The following is a 17,480-nucleotide window of genomic DNA, read 5'->3' on the forward strand; positions in this document are numbered from 1 at the left end:
ACTTTAACCCCTTTACTTTAGGCACTTTTGGAGTAATGTCTTGTGCTTTCTGGCTAAGATTGTGATCCTCTTACCTCTGTTTACTGAGTAGCTGCTATTATAGTGTGAATCCTAACCATGTCCCACTTGATCTTTAAGAGCAGGGTCTTACAAAATCTTTCTCCCTCACCCTTTAACTTCCCCTTTCCTTCCCTCCCTTCTATCCCTCCCTTCCTCCCTCCCTCCCCCTCTCCCTCTCTCAATTCTCTCTCTCTCCCCCCTCTCTCCCTCTCCCTCCCTCTTTGTCTTTCACGTGTGCATATCTTACTTCCTTTTAGTCAAAAGTTTCTACCTTAGGCGGTCTTTAATTACCCTCTGATGTTTTATATCATATTCCTCTTCTCTGGCCTATTTTGTTATCAGAACTTGCCTAGCATCAGTGCATCTTACTTATTTAGTTTGTATGCCATTTGTCACCTCTACTAGATTGTAGACTCTTCGAGGAAGAAGTTTTCCTCCTGAGTGTTGTTACCATATTTCCAGTGACATGAATGATTCTTGGTTTATAGTAGGAACTTGAAACATATTTACTGATTGAATAAGTGAATAAACGAATGGAAAACAGAACTGTGTGGGCTTCTTCAGGTTTTGATATCTGGAGGGGACCAACAGTGACATCACTTATCTCAAAATCAAATATTTGTACAATTCCAAATGCTAGCCCGTATGTCTTTTGCTTAGAATCCCTCCCACAAATAAGTTGGTTCTTGAGCTTTCATCTAAAGCTGTTCATGGAAATATGTAGAAAATTAAGCTGCTTTAAGCACTTCAGGCTTAACTCACAGCGAGTGCTCTACCTGCTGGAGGTGGATGTAAGTCCTCCTGGGCCATTTTGGGGCCTAGCCTGGGAGCAGCTCATGATGCACTGGGAATATACATGGAGAATTGAGTTGAGGGGGTCTCTGTACAGATGTGGTCTGTAAAGAAATCCCATCACCTTGTAGACAAGAGGCTGTCTATTCTGCGTGGTGTTTTTCAGATTTACTTTTTGGGTGGCAGAGTCTCAGAGCCCTCTGTCACCTTCCTGATCGCCCTGTCTGACTGCTCAGTTTCCAGAAAAGGAACACACCATGGTCTAGTATATTCATTCCTTGGAGATAGGAACCTTGTTGTATAGCTTCTGTTGTTTGTGAAACAACTTTAAGTTTTCCTTGGCTAAAAAATACCACTTCCTGCAACTCACCAATACCTACAGTTTAAATGATCCTAGCTAATGATATGTAGAAGAAAGCATCTGGAAGTTCCCAAAGTGCAGAGCTGAAAATGTCCTTTGCATCTTATTATGTGAAGACTGTCACTTCACAATAAGATGATTTTAATGGTATTATTCCTTTAAGTGTTTCATAAGCAGTGTTTAAAGATTCAATGAATACTGCATTGCAAAGAAAATAGAAGACAGGAAAGCAAGAAGACAAGTAGAGGGTTGTTCCAAGCTAAGAGATTTCAGGCATTGTTGGGCCCATCAATTTCAGAACAAAAAGCACAGAGGACGGTGGCCAGTGCTTATGCAGAGATGAGGATGAAATAAAGATCTGTCATAAAAAAATCAAGCTGGTTTCACATTATCTGATGTTTGTGAGGCTTTGAAGACCTTTGGCAGTATTTTTCCATCGTGTGTGTGTGTGTGTGTGTGTGTGTTGGCACTAGGGTTTTAACTCAGGACCTTGCTTTCTCCTTTGGCTTTTTCACTAAAGGATGGTGTTCTATCACATGAACCATATCACCAGTTCAATTAGACATAAGAATCTTGGGTTGACTTCAAATCATGATCCTCAGATCTCAACCTCCTGAGTGGCTAGGATTATAGGCATGAGCTACTAGTGCCTGGGTAGTTTTTAATCTTTTTTAAATGGATTTAGAACCCCAAATCCCTGAGAAGCCTAGACGAGCCTCATGACCTCTGAGAACATTCCACTGGGACCTAAGAGTACCCTTGTTCCAGTGCTGACCTCCTTTTGTGACAAGTTGGAAGGTTTTTCTTAAGATACAGGCTAGCAAGTACCAACACAAAGGGATAATCAGGGCTTGGACCTTCCCCTTGACAATTTATTTGATTTGTGTTGCTCTCCTCTCTCTTTTCTCTCCATATTTTCTTTTGTTAAAATTTTTTTTCCTTTTTTTTTTAGAGTTTTTTTTATTGTGAAAATTCTGTACAGAGGGGTTAGAATTACATGGGCAAGATAATGAGTACATTTCTTATCAAGCATTGTAGCCTCCTCCTTTGTTTCCCCTTCCCATCCCTTCCCATCCTCCTCTCGCCCCCCCCACCCAGTCCTCCTCCCCCCCACCAAAGTTGTAAAGTTCTTTTATCCACATAACGACTTGCACATCTCATTGTTGCAATGTCCGTATTTTCTTTCTTCCTTTCCTAGTCCATTTCCTTTCTTCCTTACTCTTTAGTTTGTCTCTTTTCTGAGTTTTCTTTTTTGTACATTGTGGGGGAAAAGAAAAATTATTGAGCAATGTCTGCCTCTAAGGGTTGCCTTCAGATTCTAAAAACTTCAAGGGTTTGTTCCAGGAAGGGATTGCACAGACTAAGAAAGGGAGGAGGAGCTAGCATGTAGGTAGTAAGTGGAGGACAGGAAGAAGACTGGAGATGGGGTCATGCAGTGTGAGAAGTGTGGAGGTGTCATGAGCACACTGGCTTTGTATCATGGGAGAGAAATTGGGGTGCCTCAAGTTGGAAGATGCAGTTTCTCACTCAACCATTTTCCCTAATCTAGCTGCTCCTCCCACCTTCCTGGCTGGAAGACCCTGCCTCCTGGCTGGTGGTGGTGGGGCATGTAGCAGAAATTCACACTTCTTTGTTAGCCTGAGATCAATCTTGGGTAACAGGTAGGAAGGACTGCCCTTTTTAGGGTCTTGGAGGAGACATTCCTTTCTCTTTGTAAAGAGTCCCATTCTTTGCTTCCAGATTCAGTTGTAACTGCATGGGGGCAGGTGGAACTGCTTTGGCAATGTTCCTACTATAAAGGATGATGTGGCCGAGCCCTCCCAGTATGGCAGAGCACAAAGATGGACAGGCCCCTGTGACCAACAGGCTTCCAATCCATGTCATGAGCATCTTATGTGACTGGCCTTTCTGTGTTAGGTATCTGTACCCGGCATACCTGCTCTTCTAGCAGAGAGCATTTTGATGGGTACCAGCAGACAAAACTTTATAGTTGTATGTATTTTGTGCTGACTTTTGCTTAGGTTTTTGTTGTTGTTGTTTGTTTTAATGGACTATGTTATATTTCGAACACATAAGCAATGTTTTTCTATTGTCTCCAGTGCCCCTTTTTATGCAGGAGTTGAAAGTTCACTCCTTGTTTGTATTTTATAAACTATCCTACTATAAAAAGCACTTTATGAATTCAGAGCTTGTGGCCATCAGTTTCAACAACCTTTTTTCCCCCCTGACTTTGTAATGAATGCCTTATGATGCTGACTGAGCTAAATAAAGTACAGTACCACTCTGGTACTAGGGGCAGCACTTTGGGGATGCAAAATTCTCCTCTAGCTTTCTCCTTTGTCTCTCCAAGGACAAAGATGCGAAGGGATACACTTTGAATATCTGGAGCCCTGTAGTGAAACCATATTCTGCAATGCCATAGCCATCATCATCACTGCTTCTTTCTGTAGCAAGATAAACATCAGTTCAAATACCCAGGTTTTTCTCTCTCCTCTGCCCTCTAAAAATGGATGGGTTTACCAATACATCTCTGCACTCTTAATTCCTCCAAGACATTCCTACCATGTCCAACTGCTTCTTAGTATTTAATAGGGGAACATTTGGAAGAAAGAGAGGAAGGAGGAAGGCATCATAGGCCTGCTCAGATGGAGCTGAAGGAGTTCATGAGGGTTAATATTTGAGAGGTATGGGGGATTTCAGTGCCTGGACTGGACCTGTTGTTAATCTTTCAAATAGCACCACTGGAGATGTGGTTACTTTAAGAAATCTCTGGGCATGACTATTCCTTTTCATGGTTTTTGAGCTCTTTTCTTCTTCTACTGGTCCTGGGCCTTGAATTCTGGGCCTGGGCACTATCCCCGAGCTCCTTTTGCATAAGGCTAACTAATGCTCTACCATTTGAGCCACAGAGCCATTTGTGGCTTTTTCTGTGATTAATTGGAAATAAGAGTCTCACAAATTCTGTTTTGCCTGGGTTGCCTTCAAACTGCAATCCTCAGCCTCCTGAGTAGCTAGGATTACAGGCATGACACACCAGGGCCTGGCTGGTATTTGGGACTCAAAGTAAGGCACTAGGTGGTACCTTTGTGGTACTAGGGTTTGGACTCAGTGCTTCCTCACGTTTACTTGGCTGATGCTCTAGCACTTGAGTCATGCCTCCAGCTTGGCTTGTTGCTAACTATTGTTGAGGATGAAGTCTGGCAAATTTGCTGCCCTAGCTGGTTTTAAACTCTGATCCTCTAGATCACAGTCTCCCAAGAAGCTAGGATTATAGGCATGAGCCACTCGTACCTGACTGGAATAAAAACTTAGGAAATAAATGTAAAAGTTCAGTGCTGGGTATTGAATCCAGGGCCTCACATAGACTGGGCAAATGCCCTTCCACTGAGCGGTATCCTTGGCATTATTCTGAAATTGCTCTTGATTGTGTTTGCATGTGTCTAGGTTGCTGCTGTGGGACTGACTGCCATGCAGTGGTACAGCAGTAGAGGGGTTACCCATGCAATTGCTCATGGGGGAAGAGTAACATATACTGGATATTAATAGTTTTTATTCCACTATAGGAAGTATAAGAAATGTTGCTTCTCTTAGCCTAATCTAAAAGGGCTTAGAAGCAGTGCATTTAGTTTATTTAGTTTGCGTATTTAAGGAAAGCCCCGTCTTTTACCAGGAACTGTAGTAGTATCAGAATGATGGAGGCAATGTCTTCAGAGCTTCTCCTCATATGTATTTATTTCTGAAAATATTCTTGCAGCAATTGGTGGGAGTGTAAACTTGTTCAACCTCTTTGGAAAGCCGACGTTCCTCAAAAGACCGCACATAGAGCTCCCCTATGACCCGGCATTTATCCAAATGATCACAAACAAGGTTATGCTAAAGCTACCAGCACAAACAATGTTTATCACAGCATTATTTACCATAGCTAAGATATGGGACCAACCCAGATGCCCCTCAGTAGATGAATGGATCAAGAAAATGTGGTATCTATACACAATGGAATTCTATGCCTCCATCAGAAAAAATGGCATTGCCCCATTTGTTAGGAAATGGAAAGACTTGGAAAAAATTATATTAAGTGAAGTAAGCCAGGCCCAAAGAAACATAGGTCCCATGGTTTCCCTTATTTGCAATAACTAGTATATGTCTGAGACAAGCAGAAATGGTCAGATAAGTTGATGTTAGACGAAATGAACCCCAAGCTAAGAATTCAAATGTTTTTTCTTACTTGCTATTGTTTCTAACATATTGATAAATGATTTCTTTGTTGCTTTGTATGTTCCTCCCCCATGGTATAACCCCTGTTTTCACTGTATTTGATGTTGATATAATTTGTGGAGGGGAAGGGAAAAAAAACAAATTGTTTAAGTAGGGATACAGGTGGGCCCATTGCAACAATGAGATATACAAGATGTTATGGCGATAAACGAACTTTACAACTTTGGCCGGGGGGGGGGGAAGATGGGGGGGGGGAGATGGGAAAGGATGGGAAGGGGAAACAAAGGAGGAGGCAACAATACTTGATAAGAAATGTACTCATTACCTTGCTCATGTAATTGTAACCCCTCTGTACAATATTTTCACAATTAAAAAAGAATTTTGTACACATTGTTAATGTATTTTGATTTTGATTTTGATAACTGTAGTTCAGTAATCAAGTCAACTCAGTAACTAAGTCAGTTAAAAGAAAAAGAAAAAGAAAATGTGGTCTATATATAATACAATGGAATTCTATGGCTCCATCAGAAAGAATTGCATTGCTCCATTTGTTAGGAAATGGAAAAACGATGAAAAAATTAAGTGAAGTAAGCCAGGCCCAAAGAAACATAGGTCCCATGGTTTCCTTTATTTACAATAACTAGTATATGTCTAGGACAAGCAGAAAAGGTCACAAGCTATGTACATATGACCATATAAGATGATGTTAAGCAACGTGAACCCCAAGACAGGGACACAAGTAATTTTATATTTCTTGCTATTTTTTTAAACGTATTTATAATGTACTATGCTTTTTTTTTGTTTCTTTGGTTATGTTCTTCTCCCATGGTCTAACCACTATTTTCACTGTATTTGATGTCAGTGCCCTGCATCTTGTATACACATTTTTCTAATTTGGCGAGGGAAAGGGAAGTAACAAAATTCTTAAGTAAGGATACAGGTTGACCCACTGTAACAATGAGATATACAAGACACTATGTTGAAAATGAACTTTACAACTTCAGGGGGTAGGACGGGAGGAGTTGGGGAGGTGGGGTGGGTAGGGATGGTAGTGGAAAAACAAAGGTGGAGATAACAATTCTCGATAGGAAATGTATTCATTACCTTACTCATGTAACTGTATGGTATTTTTACAATAAAAAACATATAAAATATTCTTTCAGCAGTCCCTTAAGCCTAAATGTCATTAGGAACAATGTTGTGAGATAGTGACTGCTTCATCATGTTTATGGTATGGCCTCTACCTACTTTTGAGTCCAAATTCAGAAAGATAAGGATGAAGATGACAGCCCAACTGTACAACAAACTGATGTGTAGGGTCAGATAGGAAAATGATCTGTGAGAGCCCTTGGTTTCCATATAGCTTTACATCAGAACTCTGCAATATAAACCCAATGCATGCTACATGGCTACTTGCAGATTTTCTAGAAGCCACGTTATTACTGTAAAATTAAGACTGATTTTTCAAAGGGTTAACTTTGTGCCATTATATCTAGAATAGTATTATTGAAGAGCTACCTTGCCTTCTTTTTTATTGTTTGCAGTAAGTACTTGAAAATCTAGTGTGTAGTGTGTTGTAAACTTAAATCACATCTCAATTCAGGCTAGCTACATCTTAAGTACTTAGGGGTCACATGTGGTTAGGGGTAATCGTATGACATGGTGACGCTCTAGGAATTGAAGTAGTTGTACGTGGGGTTTCAATTCAACATGTCAGTTTATGAGCATAATTCATCTTGATCTGTGTCATCTTTTATTACTCTCCCCCAACCCCACCCATCCCCTCAATTTTAAGAGTATATTTTTAAGGTGTTTTCTTCTCTTTATTTTCTTCCTCTTCTTTTAAAATTTAGACTATTTATCAGGAAAATTGTTTTTCACTTGATATTCACAATATATTGAGATGGGGCCCAGTCAGACGAACAGTGATGATTGTCTTTTTTTGGAGGGGAGGGTCTGGTTCTATAAGGACTTTCTTGTTAATGCATTTGGGATCAACTTTTGAAATGTTTGTCAGAATGCAAGAGGAGGAAGGACTGGCTTGAGCACTGATAGCGGATTCTCAGAGGAGCTGTCAAGCTGTGTGGGCTGGCCAACACACAGAGCTGGGTGAAATTTATGATGGGTATTTATGATCCAAATATTCAGATAGGTCATGTATAAGAACAGATGTGGGTAGTATGGTTATTTATCTGGAGCAATATGCTCTAATGGAATGAGTTCTTGAATGAGGGTCAAGATGACTGGTTTTTGGTCCAGGCATTGGTTTGGAAGGAGAGAAGTAAACTAATATGTACGGAACCTGACAGCACCAGTCAGTTTACCATGAATTTCTTATCTGCTTCTTACAATAAATCTAAAAGATTTATGGTCAACTCTAGTTTACAGAAGAAGATACGAGCCCTGAATAGGTTGAGTCCTGGCTTATGCAACCTGAATCTCAGTTCCATCTGATTCCAAAGCTTCTATGTCCACCACATGATCATCAATATGTGTGGCCTATCATAAGTATAACTTTGGTTAATTAGGGCTCATCGAGAGCAGTAGAATTGATCATGCATGTGTATGTACATCAGTATACATAGGTGGTATATTTTCCAGGAGATTGTCTTACATAGGTGGGGGTCTGGCTGAGCTGTCTCTGTAAGGACGTCGTTTTCACATCTGATGCTGGTAATGAAAGGTCTCCAGGATGGTGGCCATAAAGGAAAGGTCATGAGCATGTTGGAGGCAACAAACACAAGGTATAGCTGGAGGAAGACAAACTGAGCCCCAGTGTCAGTCTTGCTGCTTTTAACTTAGTGATAGAAATATCGTGCAGAAGTCTTGCCTGTCTTCATGGAGCTAAAGTTATCCGAGAATCCGAGAACCTAAAAGATGTGATGTAATAGTATAGTATCTTAACTTTTGTTAATGATAATCCACTATCCTTATGTGTTACATGAAATAATAGCTCTCAGCCAGTTTTCCTTACATGTTGCCAGTAACATTAGATGAAATGTGTAGAAGGTCAGCTATTTTGTAGCCTGCTCTTCAAAGGGAAGAGTTAGTTGATGTTCATGATGCAGATATCTTTTCTCATTGCATTTTAGTTGTGGGCGGAATGTTTTAGAGGGACAAGTATGTAGTTGGAACTGTTGGTGACTCTGGTTGCTGAAGAGCAGAGACCATTTCTTGGATGGGAGTTGTGGGCCATGGATGAGGTTTCTGTTCTATAAATTTGGGCTTGCATTTCATAACAGCCGAACTTACTCAGCAGAATAAAGAAATCCCTGCGGAAGTTTTTGGTAAAGATGGCGTAGAGAAAAGGGTTGGCACAGGAATTGATGGGGTAAAACAGGACCAGGAGGATTTTTGCCTTGGACACAGTGATGAGTGGTACCTTGAGGGATGCGGAAATGGCAAAGAAAGAAATGGGTGCCATGCAGAGGAAGTCAGTGAAGATGAGTGTGGCCATGCGCTTGGCAATCTTTGTGTCACTAGAAGAGGACACAATGTTAGGATTCCTCACGGTAAGGTAGATGTGGGTATAGCAGCCGCAGATGACCACGAAGGCCAGGACGTTAAGCACAAGGAGCGCCATGACATACAGCTGTGACAGAGGGCTGTCAATGTCCATGGGCAGGCAGATGCTCACCTTCATGTAACTGCTGATGCCAAAGATGGGGAAGAGAGCGGCTGCAAAAGCAAAGACCCATCCCAGCACCATGACAGTGGTGGCATGGCGGAGCTGCACCTTGCACTCCAGCTGCATGGCGTGGGTAATCGTGTGCCACCTTTCCAGAGTGATGGCTGTCAGAGTGTAGACAGAGAGCTCACTGGCAAAGACCGTGAAGAAGCCAGCAGTAGCACAGCCAGCTCCGGTTTGCCAGTCAATGGCATAGTTGTGGTATTGACTCTTGGTGTGGATGTCGACGGATGCAATGAGCAGCAGGTAGATTCCAATACAGAGGTCAGCAAAGGCCAAGTTGCACATAAGGAAACGGGGCACTGTGAGTTTATATTGGCTTGTAGTCAGGATCACCAGCACTGTGATGTTCCCAGTGATGGCCAGGATACTGATAAACCATATCAAGACTCGGAGGATGGTGTATCCCATAATATCTTCACAAGGGTTGAATGCATCTGGCTTAGGGGAGCAGGCCACATCAACCACTTCATTGCACAAGTCATAGTCAAATTCACTGTACATCAAGTCAAACCCCCTGCCATAACCGGTTTCATCATCATCTGTTAAAGACATTCTTGGACCCCTAGCATGAGTCATATCATCATCTTGCCTTAAAATTGATTTATTGCAAATTGGATGAAACTCAGAGCTAGAAAAAAAATAGAAAAAAAAAAGAATAAAATCAGCATCCTGGATCCAGAATGGCAAATACATCATTGTCTTTGCATAGGGTAGAAATAATGGGGTTTCTTCCTGAGAGTGTTTATTCTTCTAATAACGTGTCTGCCCTTGAAGCTGAGCTCACAGGTTAATGCTGCTTACTGTAAATGAACATAACGACTTGTCTATGTATTCCTACGGTTGGACAGCCCACGGGGGAAACCATCTGGCCACAACCTGAATGTGGGGAGGAAGGCGCCTGGGACTAGCTAAACCTTGTTGTTAAGTGCAAATAATTTACAGACATGGTATCACATTCACCATGCAGCTATCTCTTACTGGGCCTGGGAGAAGACATTCTCTTACTACTCTACTCACCAGTCACTGGAAGTTCTGCCTATTTTCTGATACATTTAAAAACACATTTTCTTGTTTGATCTACAGAAGCTAGAGGATCTGAATCTGTAGTTAATTCCTAGTCAGCCCCATTCTTGGGTTCTTTTGTTCTGAGACTCTTGGGAGGCCATCTCATTTGCCTGAAATATTACCCGGGTCCTGTAGTGTACAATGTCACTTCCCAGGGTCCACAGACATGTTTTTCCTGCAAGATTAGCTGGTTATCTCATATTAAAAAGTTCCTCAGGGCAAGTATAAGTTGTAAAGGAGGGGTGTCTAGTTTATTTTCAGATTATGATATTTTCTGAGGAACCTAGCTCTTCTTGGGCTCACTTTCTTATATTATCAACAGGATCGAGGTACTTACAGGAGAATTTGAGTGAAGTCTAGATGATGAATATTCATATTCTACTACTAATTTGATGTAGACACAGAACTAATGCTTATGTTTTGAAGCAACGTTTTGAGGGATGTGAATATTTTACACTGGGAGCATTTTTTTTTTTTGGAAAAAGTCATACATATATATCCTTACCTTCCCCTTTCTCCCCAAGGGGAAAGTTCATAGAACTTTTAAGTGAAATCCTTTTCTCAAACAGGAATGCCATATCAAAGAGCATGGAAGTGATTATTAAAACCCTTCTAAAGCCCTCATAGGAAGGAGGGAAGGGAGGGAGGGGTAAAGAGGCACAGTCTCCATTTTAATGGGTAAATTCTGGTATGTTCAATTACATGGAGTGAGAGCTGCTATGGAGGAGCCTGTCCTCCCCTTTCTCACTTTTGGGAAGTGAAGTGAATTACCAGAAAATCCTATTCTCTTATCCCTGGGCTTTGCTTCTCTTCCTTCCTTCCTTCCTTTCTTCCTTCCTTCCTTCCTTCCCCCTCCCTCCCTTCCTTCCTTCCTTTTCTCCCCTCCTTCCCTCCCTCTCTCTGTTCTTTCCTTCTTCCCTTCCTCTCTCTCTCCCTTTCTCCCCCATTCTCTCTCTCCCTCCCATCCTCTTCCCCTCTTGCTATATGTAATGTTTTGTTTTAGAAACTGACAGAGATTCTCAAATAATCACAGCTTGTAAAGAGACTAGTTAACACACATCCAATTAAAACTGAGTGAAAGCACAATCCAGTGTACACCTAAGAAAGGCGAGGCCAGATCTGGGATATGCATAGGGGGGTTAAGAGGACCATTCTGTAGTCCTTAGTCTAAACTGTGACTCCTAAATCCTACTGCTGGATTGGCTGTAGTTTAATTCTAGGAACAGAAAGTAAAATATTCTGACATTTCCTGATTGCCTTCTAGTTGATTGGAATGGGCTCTTCATTAACCATCTAGAGACAGCCTTCTCTTCCTAGAGTGATTGTTGGCTTCGTTGAAGGTTCTCATTGTTGATGTTGCTGTCAGTATATTCTATATACTGATGTTTCTCTTTCCTGAAACAGAAGTCATCTACTAGCATGAGATGGGAGAAAAGTGAACAAAGAAAGACTCTCAGATAAGAACAGAAACAAAGGTGGGAGTCAAAGGGAATAAAGTTTTGCTTCTGCAATATCTTGGGAAATCCTAAGTAGGATAAATACCAGTTTAAAAGTGGTATTCGTGGACCTTGGCCAATCAATCAGCATGCTTAGGATTGGAATATCAGACTATCCCAGAGCCTGGGCTTTGGCTTGCATCTGAGTTTGATCAGTGTTCATTAAGTTACTCTCTAAGCCTCAGTTTCTGTCCCTACTAGCAAGGAATAATATTAATAATGATAATGAAATTACCTTTGTATTATTAAGAGACATGGCATGTGCCTGTCAGCTAAGTACTCAGAAAATGTCAGCAATATGGAGACATCTGACAGTAGCTCCTTGTTGAAGATCTAGGCTCTGTCACTATTTAGAAGTATGTACCATGAGGTATCAACTTAAAATCTAGTAAATGCTATAGGAACAATTAAAGAATTCAGTAGGAGCAAAATAAAGCAAGTTTAGTACAGCACTGTGGCAAGAATACATCCAGCTCAATGACAAATGAGGGGTTCAGTTGACCCAATCTTTTAGCTGGGAGGACCATGGACCAACATCTCATTGTAGCAAAGGCCTCATATTTGCAACATCATTGTGTATGCATAATGGACATAATTTCCCCATGAGATTCAGAACAATTTCATATACAACTTGAAACTCAAATTGTATTACCGAACCACATTTCATAGGACATATAATGAAATGTTACTATTTTAGGAATGAATCCTGGAATTCTCTTCTGAAAAGCACCATGATTTTATATTGTTTCTGTGTGTGGATTTATGAAATGTTAAAATAAAAAATAACCTACAGTGTGGTATGTTGTGGGAGAAATATGGGCTTCTTCCTTGCTGCAGCCCTTAGCAAGCCCTGATGGTAAGTTCACAAGGGACTGAGAGGGGGCCAATGTAGGCTGAGGGGCCTGAGGGATTGGAGAAACACTCGTGTTGTGGTACATCTAGAGTAGACCTACAATTTCTGATTGGGAGAGCCCCAAGGCTTGTCTATGTAACCAGGAGGTGGCAAGACCGGAGGCTGCTGAGCAACACCGATAGTAGATCCCTATTGACATGAAGGCCTTGGGCCCCACGGCATGCCACAGGCTACTCTTACAGTAAACTCAGCATCCTTTGAGATTTCTCCTGAGGGGTGTTCAGTTGCAGTCTTGGCCAGAATAATAATCTATCCCTAGCTAGAATAATTCCTTTTCTGGAATATAAAAGCAGCCTTTGCCTTAGCGCAGGCCCTTAAGAACTCTAGTTTTCAGGGAGAAATTAGCCCTTGAGTGAATCTGTGAAGAGTGCTCCTTTCTGGGTGTTTTCCCCGGGATGCATACTAATTCTGAAAAGCAGTCTCTCTCCTGCACACCCTTCAAGATGGGTTTGAGTGCTCTCAGTTACTTTGAGAACATTTTGGCATTTGAGCTGTTCTCTCGCTTTTTGTTGTTGTTTTGCTTTGGGGCAAGGGGTATGTCAAGGGTTGAATAACTGAGGAGGTGTCTTAAACAGTTAATTAACATCACAGCACGACTGGGCTATTGTTAAGAGTAGTGAAAAGGCATCCTCTGAACTAGTGTAGCTGCCTGCAGTGGGATATATTAGTGAGTTTAGAGGCGGTTGCTAGCTTTGAAACCCCCTGATAAGCAGTTCTTACCTCCAGTGGGCCCCTTAAATGTCTAGAACACGTGAAACCCCAACTCCTCTACTCTCTCCAGATCCTGTCTATGATTGCCTCTACTTTTGAGCCAGATGCCTCCTGGGACTTGGCTCAGTTGAGATAATCCTCTTTGTCCTCCTATGAGTTGGGAAGACTTGGAAAGGATTAGAGAGATTTAGCATGGTTGGGAATGTGTTATAGATGTGCATATCAGATTGCTGTGACACTTTTGATTCTGTCCTCCAAAGTTGACTTTGATATTAGTAGGATAGAACATTTGTAGGGTGCAGAGCATGGGCATTAAAAGATAAATATATATCAATACCGAGACAAGGAAGAAAAAATATATAACCATCAATTATGAGTTAGATACTGTGATGCTTTTTATGTTTTCTTGTTTAATATTTAATTGCTGCTTTACCAGGTCCTTTCTAGTGAACCTATTTTCTTTCCATTTTTCCTTCCTTCCTTCCTTCCTTCCTTCCTTCCTTCCTTCCTTCCTTCCTTCCTTCCTTCCTTCCTTCCTTCTGCCCTCCCTCCATCCTTCCCTGCCTCCCTCCCTCCCTTCCTCCCTCTCTCTCTCTTTCTCTCTCTCTCTTTCTTTCTTTTTCTTTCTTTCTTTCTTTCCTTCTTTTTTCTTTCTTCCACTTGAACCACCAATCCATTTCCATTTTTTTGGAAATGGATCTCTTATCTCTCTTAGAGAGATAACAAAAAAGCCAGAAGTTGATCTGTAGGTCAACATGGTAGAATGTTAGTTAGTCTTGGGCAAAAAAAGCTCAAGGAAGGTGCAGAGGCCTTGAATTCAAGCCCTAGGACCAGCCCCTACCACCCCTCCCCCCAAAAAAATAGTCTCATAGACCTTGCTACTGGATTGGCTTTAAACCAACATCTTTAGATTTCAGCCTCCTGAGGAGCTCAGATTACATTTAAAAAGAAATGATCATCCATCCCTTCCTACTGAATCATTTTTGAGGTTAAATGTCACTGTATAGCCCAGGCTGGCCTTGAACTGATAATTCTTCAGCCTCCGCCTCCTGATTTTTGAACTGATCTTTGAGTGTCACCGTGTCAGGCCCACACTGAATCTTTAATGAAGAACACGCCTCAGGTGAGAGAGAGAGAGAGAGAGAGAGAGAGAGAGAGAGAGAGAGAGATTGAGAGTCTCTCTGTACATGGAGTCCCTTCCTGCCAGTCGTTTTGAGGTTAGGGATGGAGTTCTACACTCGGAAAGTACCCAAGCCAGACTCAGGGATGGACAAAGAAGACTCACATTTGCTGTCTCCAGTTCGAAAAGGCACAGCAGTGGCTGGGGTAGGTAAGGCTTGCCTCCAGGAGGGCAACAAACTTTTCCAGGCTTGGAAGCTTTTTTAAGTTGTAAGTTGACCTGGCCCTCAGCTTCTTAAGCTTTTCTAAGCCATGGCTAGGCAGGGAATGGATCCTTGTTCTTGAGACATCTCTATAAAGAGAAAAGGGAAATGTAATTATTGAGGGCCTTAAGTTAGTAGGCAAAATAGCAGACATTGTAGCACAGAAATATCCTACACCCCGGGTAGCTAATATTCAGCATGTTAGGACTTTTCATTTGGATGGGAACCTGATCCTTGTGTTACTGGTAGGAGCCATTAGGTAACAGGCTGCCCCGATTCTTGGACATATCTTCATCCTGCCTGATTTGTGGCTTAACTCTTGCTGGCAAGTAGAATTAGCCACCTCCTCTACAGTATATAATGTGAAGAGAAGAGAGTAACAATTTTCTTTCAACATGGAACTAGCTGTAAACATATTTTTGATGAACCAGGATGGAATCTATAGTGACATTTTGGAAAGGAAAGAGAAGAAAACCTTTATAAAGGGAAGAGGAGTCTGGTGAGCAGTGGAGGCAGCCGTGGCAGGGTCTACATGGAAGACAGAATGAGCTTTGCCTCCATGGGACGCTCACTTGCATTTAGGCTCCATCTTTATACTTGTTAGATCTGTGACTCTGGCCAAGCTATGTCACAGCTCCATGTTTTGCTTTTCTCAGCTATGAGAAAAGTAGGAACATGAAAATCATATCTACTTCAGAGGTTGTTGCTTACTTAGAAATATAAAGAACTTTCTGGTCAAGAGAGATACCAAATTTCTCTCTGTCTGTCTCTCTCATACACACACATACACACATTCATGGAGGGTGGTGAAAAGTGATGTGTCAAAGGAGTAGGTACTCAGGTCAGTGAAACATGGGTGTGAATGCAGATCTGCTCTCCCGTGTCTTCTCACAGTCTGGTGAAAACTATGCTCCCATGTCATATTATTCCCTAACTTGCACATTTCTCTTGGGTTTTTACTGTCCAATGGACTGGCTTCCCCCTCCAGTGGACAAGCATTACTCTCCATGACTGTTTCTCTTGTCATGTCTCTGCTTATCCATACATGATGTCCTTGGGTCCCCAATTCACAAGCAAACCAACTCACTCCTAAATCTATAGAGGAAAAAAAACTTGCCAAGGCCATCTCTGGGTTCTAACCCTGTATCCTCAATTTTCTTGTGCAAGCCAAACACTCTTTCCTGAAGTATTCTTTTTTAGCCTATGTTCCTGATTTCTTCTGACAATTCATTCATCTTCTTTCTTAATTTGTTTTGCTTTTCTCCTTTAAATATTAGTATTTCTCTAAACTTAGGCTTTTTTTTTTGCCAGTCCTGGGGCTTGGACTCAGGGCCTGCACACTGTCCCTGAGCTTGTTTTGCTCAAGTCTAGCACTCTACCATTTGAGCCACAGCACTACTTCAGACTTTTTCTGTTTATGTGGCACTGAGGAACTGAACCTAGGGCTTCATGCGTGCAAGGCAAGCACTCTACCACTAAGCCACATCCCCATCTCCAACTTGGGATTTTTTTAAATCTGTCCAAGTGGTCTTACTTGTTCCTTTGGTTTTTGGTACTAGGTAGATGACTTCTGAATGTATATCCTAGTTCAGATCATATTCTTGGAATCCAGGCAAGATGGTGAGTGAGCCAATGGACTAATCTAGCATTTTGTTAGCTTGTACAGGTATCAAAACTGGACTTTTTTCTTGTAAATATGTTTCTCTCTTTTTTCATCTTAATAAACAACTCTTACATTGTGCCCTGTTGTTCAAAATGGAAACCTGGTTTTTCCTCTTTCACTTGGACAAATCGGTAGATATGGCAGCAGGTCCTCTGTTTTTCTCACATCCATCTCACTCCTTTCTTGATGTGCTCCTCTTTCTGAAGGAAGGAAATCCTAGTTTCATTTCCAAGGCACCACCTTGTCAATCAGCTGTCAGTGAGGTTCAGCAAACAGCACTAGTGGGGCGTTGGAAGGTGCCTGACAGGGCTTCTCCCTTCTGTCTTAGGCGGCAGCAGTTGAAGCTTCTTTGTGACTCCTGACCAATTTGCTAACGATCCAGTTTCTGGGCTTCAGTAAGGCCCCTTGTCATTGTTCTTCAACTCTAGGATTAGTAATGGCTAAATATCATTGTTAATCTCTGGGTAACTAAACATCTGTTTAATATTCAGGCAGGTTTACATTGCAGGACAAATGATTACTTTTATTTAGTACCTAAATATACTTAGTTGTCTTCTTGTTATCTTCTTGTTTAATCAATTAAATTAATCTTTCTCATACTAATTTAAATCTTCTATAAACTTCTGGATAATGTTGCTCATACAAATTCAAATCTTCCATGAATTTATGGATAGTTTGCTTGGTTTTTTTTGCTTTTGCTTTTTGTCAGTTGAGGGTTTGAACTCGGGGCCTGGGTGCAGTACCTGAGCTCTTTTTCTCAAGGCTAGTGTTCTGCCACTTTGAGCCATAGTGCAACTTCTGGTAATTGGAGGTAAGGGTTTTATGGGGACTTTGGCTTTGAACCATGATCCTCATATCTCAGCCTCCTGAGTAGCTAAGATTATAGGCATGATCCACTGCCGCCTGGCTGCTTGTGTGTTTGTTTGATCACTATGGGGAGAAGTATATTAAAATCTTTTATCTGTGATTTTTGCGTTTGTATACTCCTAATTTTATTAATTTTTGCTTTATATTTTTTTTTTGTTTTTGTTGGTCGTGGGGCTTGAAATCTGGGCCTGGGTGCTGTCCCTCAGCTCTTCAGCTCAAGGCGAGGGCTTTACCGCTTGAGCCACAGCACCACTTCCTTTATAT

General features: G+C 41.5%; 1 protein-coding gene across 2 annotated transcripts in view; it reads right to left on the bottom strand.

The window, feature by feature from the left end:
- Positions 1-8,333: 8,333 nt before the first annotated feature.
- The window catches only part of Fshr (follicle stimulating hormone receptor), a 158,546-nt gene continuing 149,399 nt past the window's right edge, over positions 8,334-17,480 (bottom strand). For both annotated transcript variants that reach the window (XM_013017926.1, XM_013017925.1), the window contains 2 exons: positions 14,590-14,775; positions 8,334-9,747 (listed from right to left, as the gene is read on the bottom strand). In XM_013017926.1, the coding sequence (XP_012873380.1) occupies positions 8,517-9,747; positions 14,590-14,775 (1,417 nt within the window). In that variant the 3' untranslated portion in view covers positions 8,334-8,516. The remainder of the gene's footprint in view (positions 9,748-14,589; positions 14,776-17,480) is intronic.

This window comes from Dipodomys ordii, unplaced genomic scaffold (genome assembly GCF_000151885.1).
Source record: "Dipodomys ordii isolate 6190 unplaced genomic scaffold, Dord_2.0 Scaffold37, whole genome shotgun sequence".
Taxonomy (NCBI): Eukaryota; Metazoa; Chordata; class Mammalia; order Rodentia; family Heteromyidae; genus Dipodomys; species Dipodomys ordii.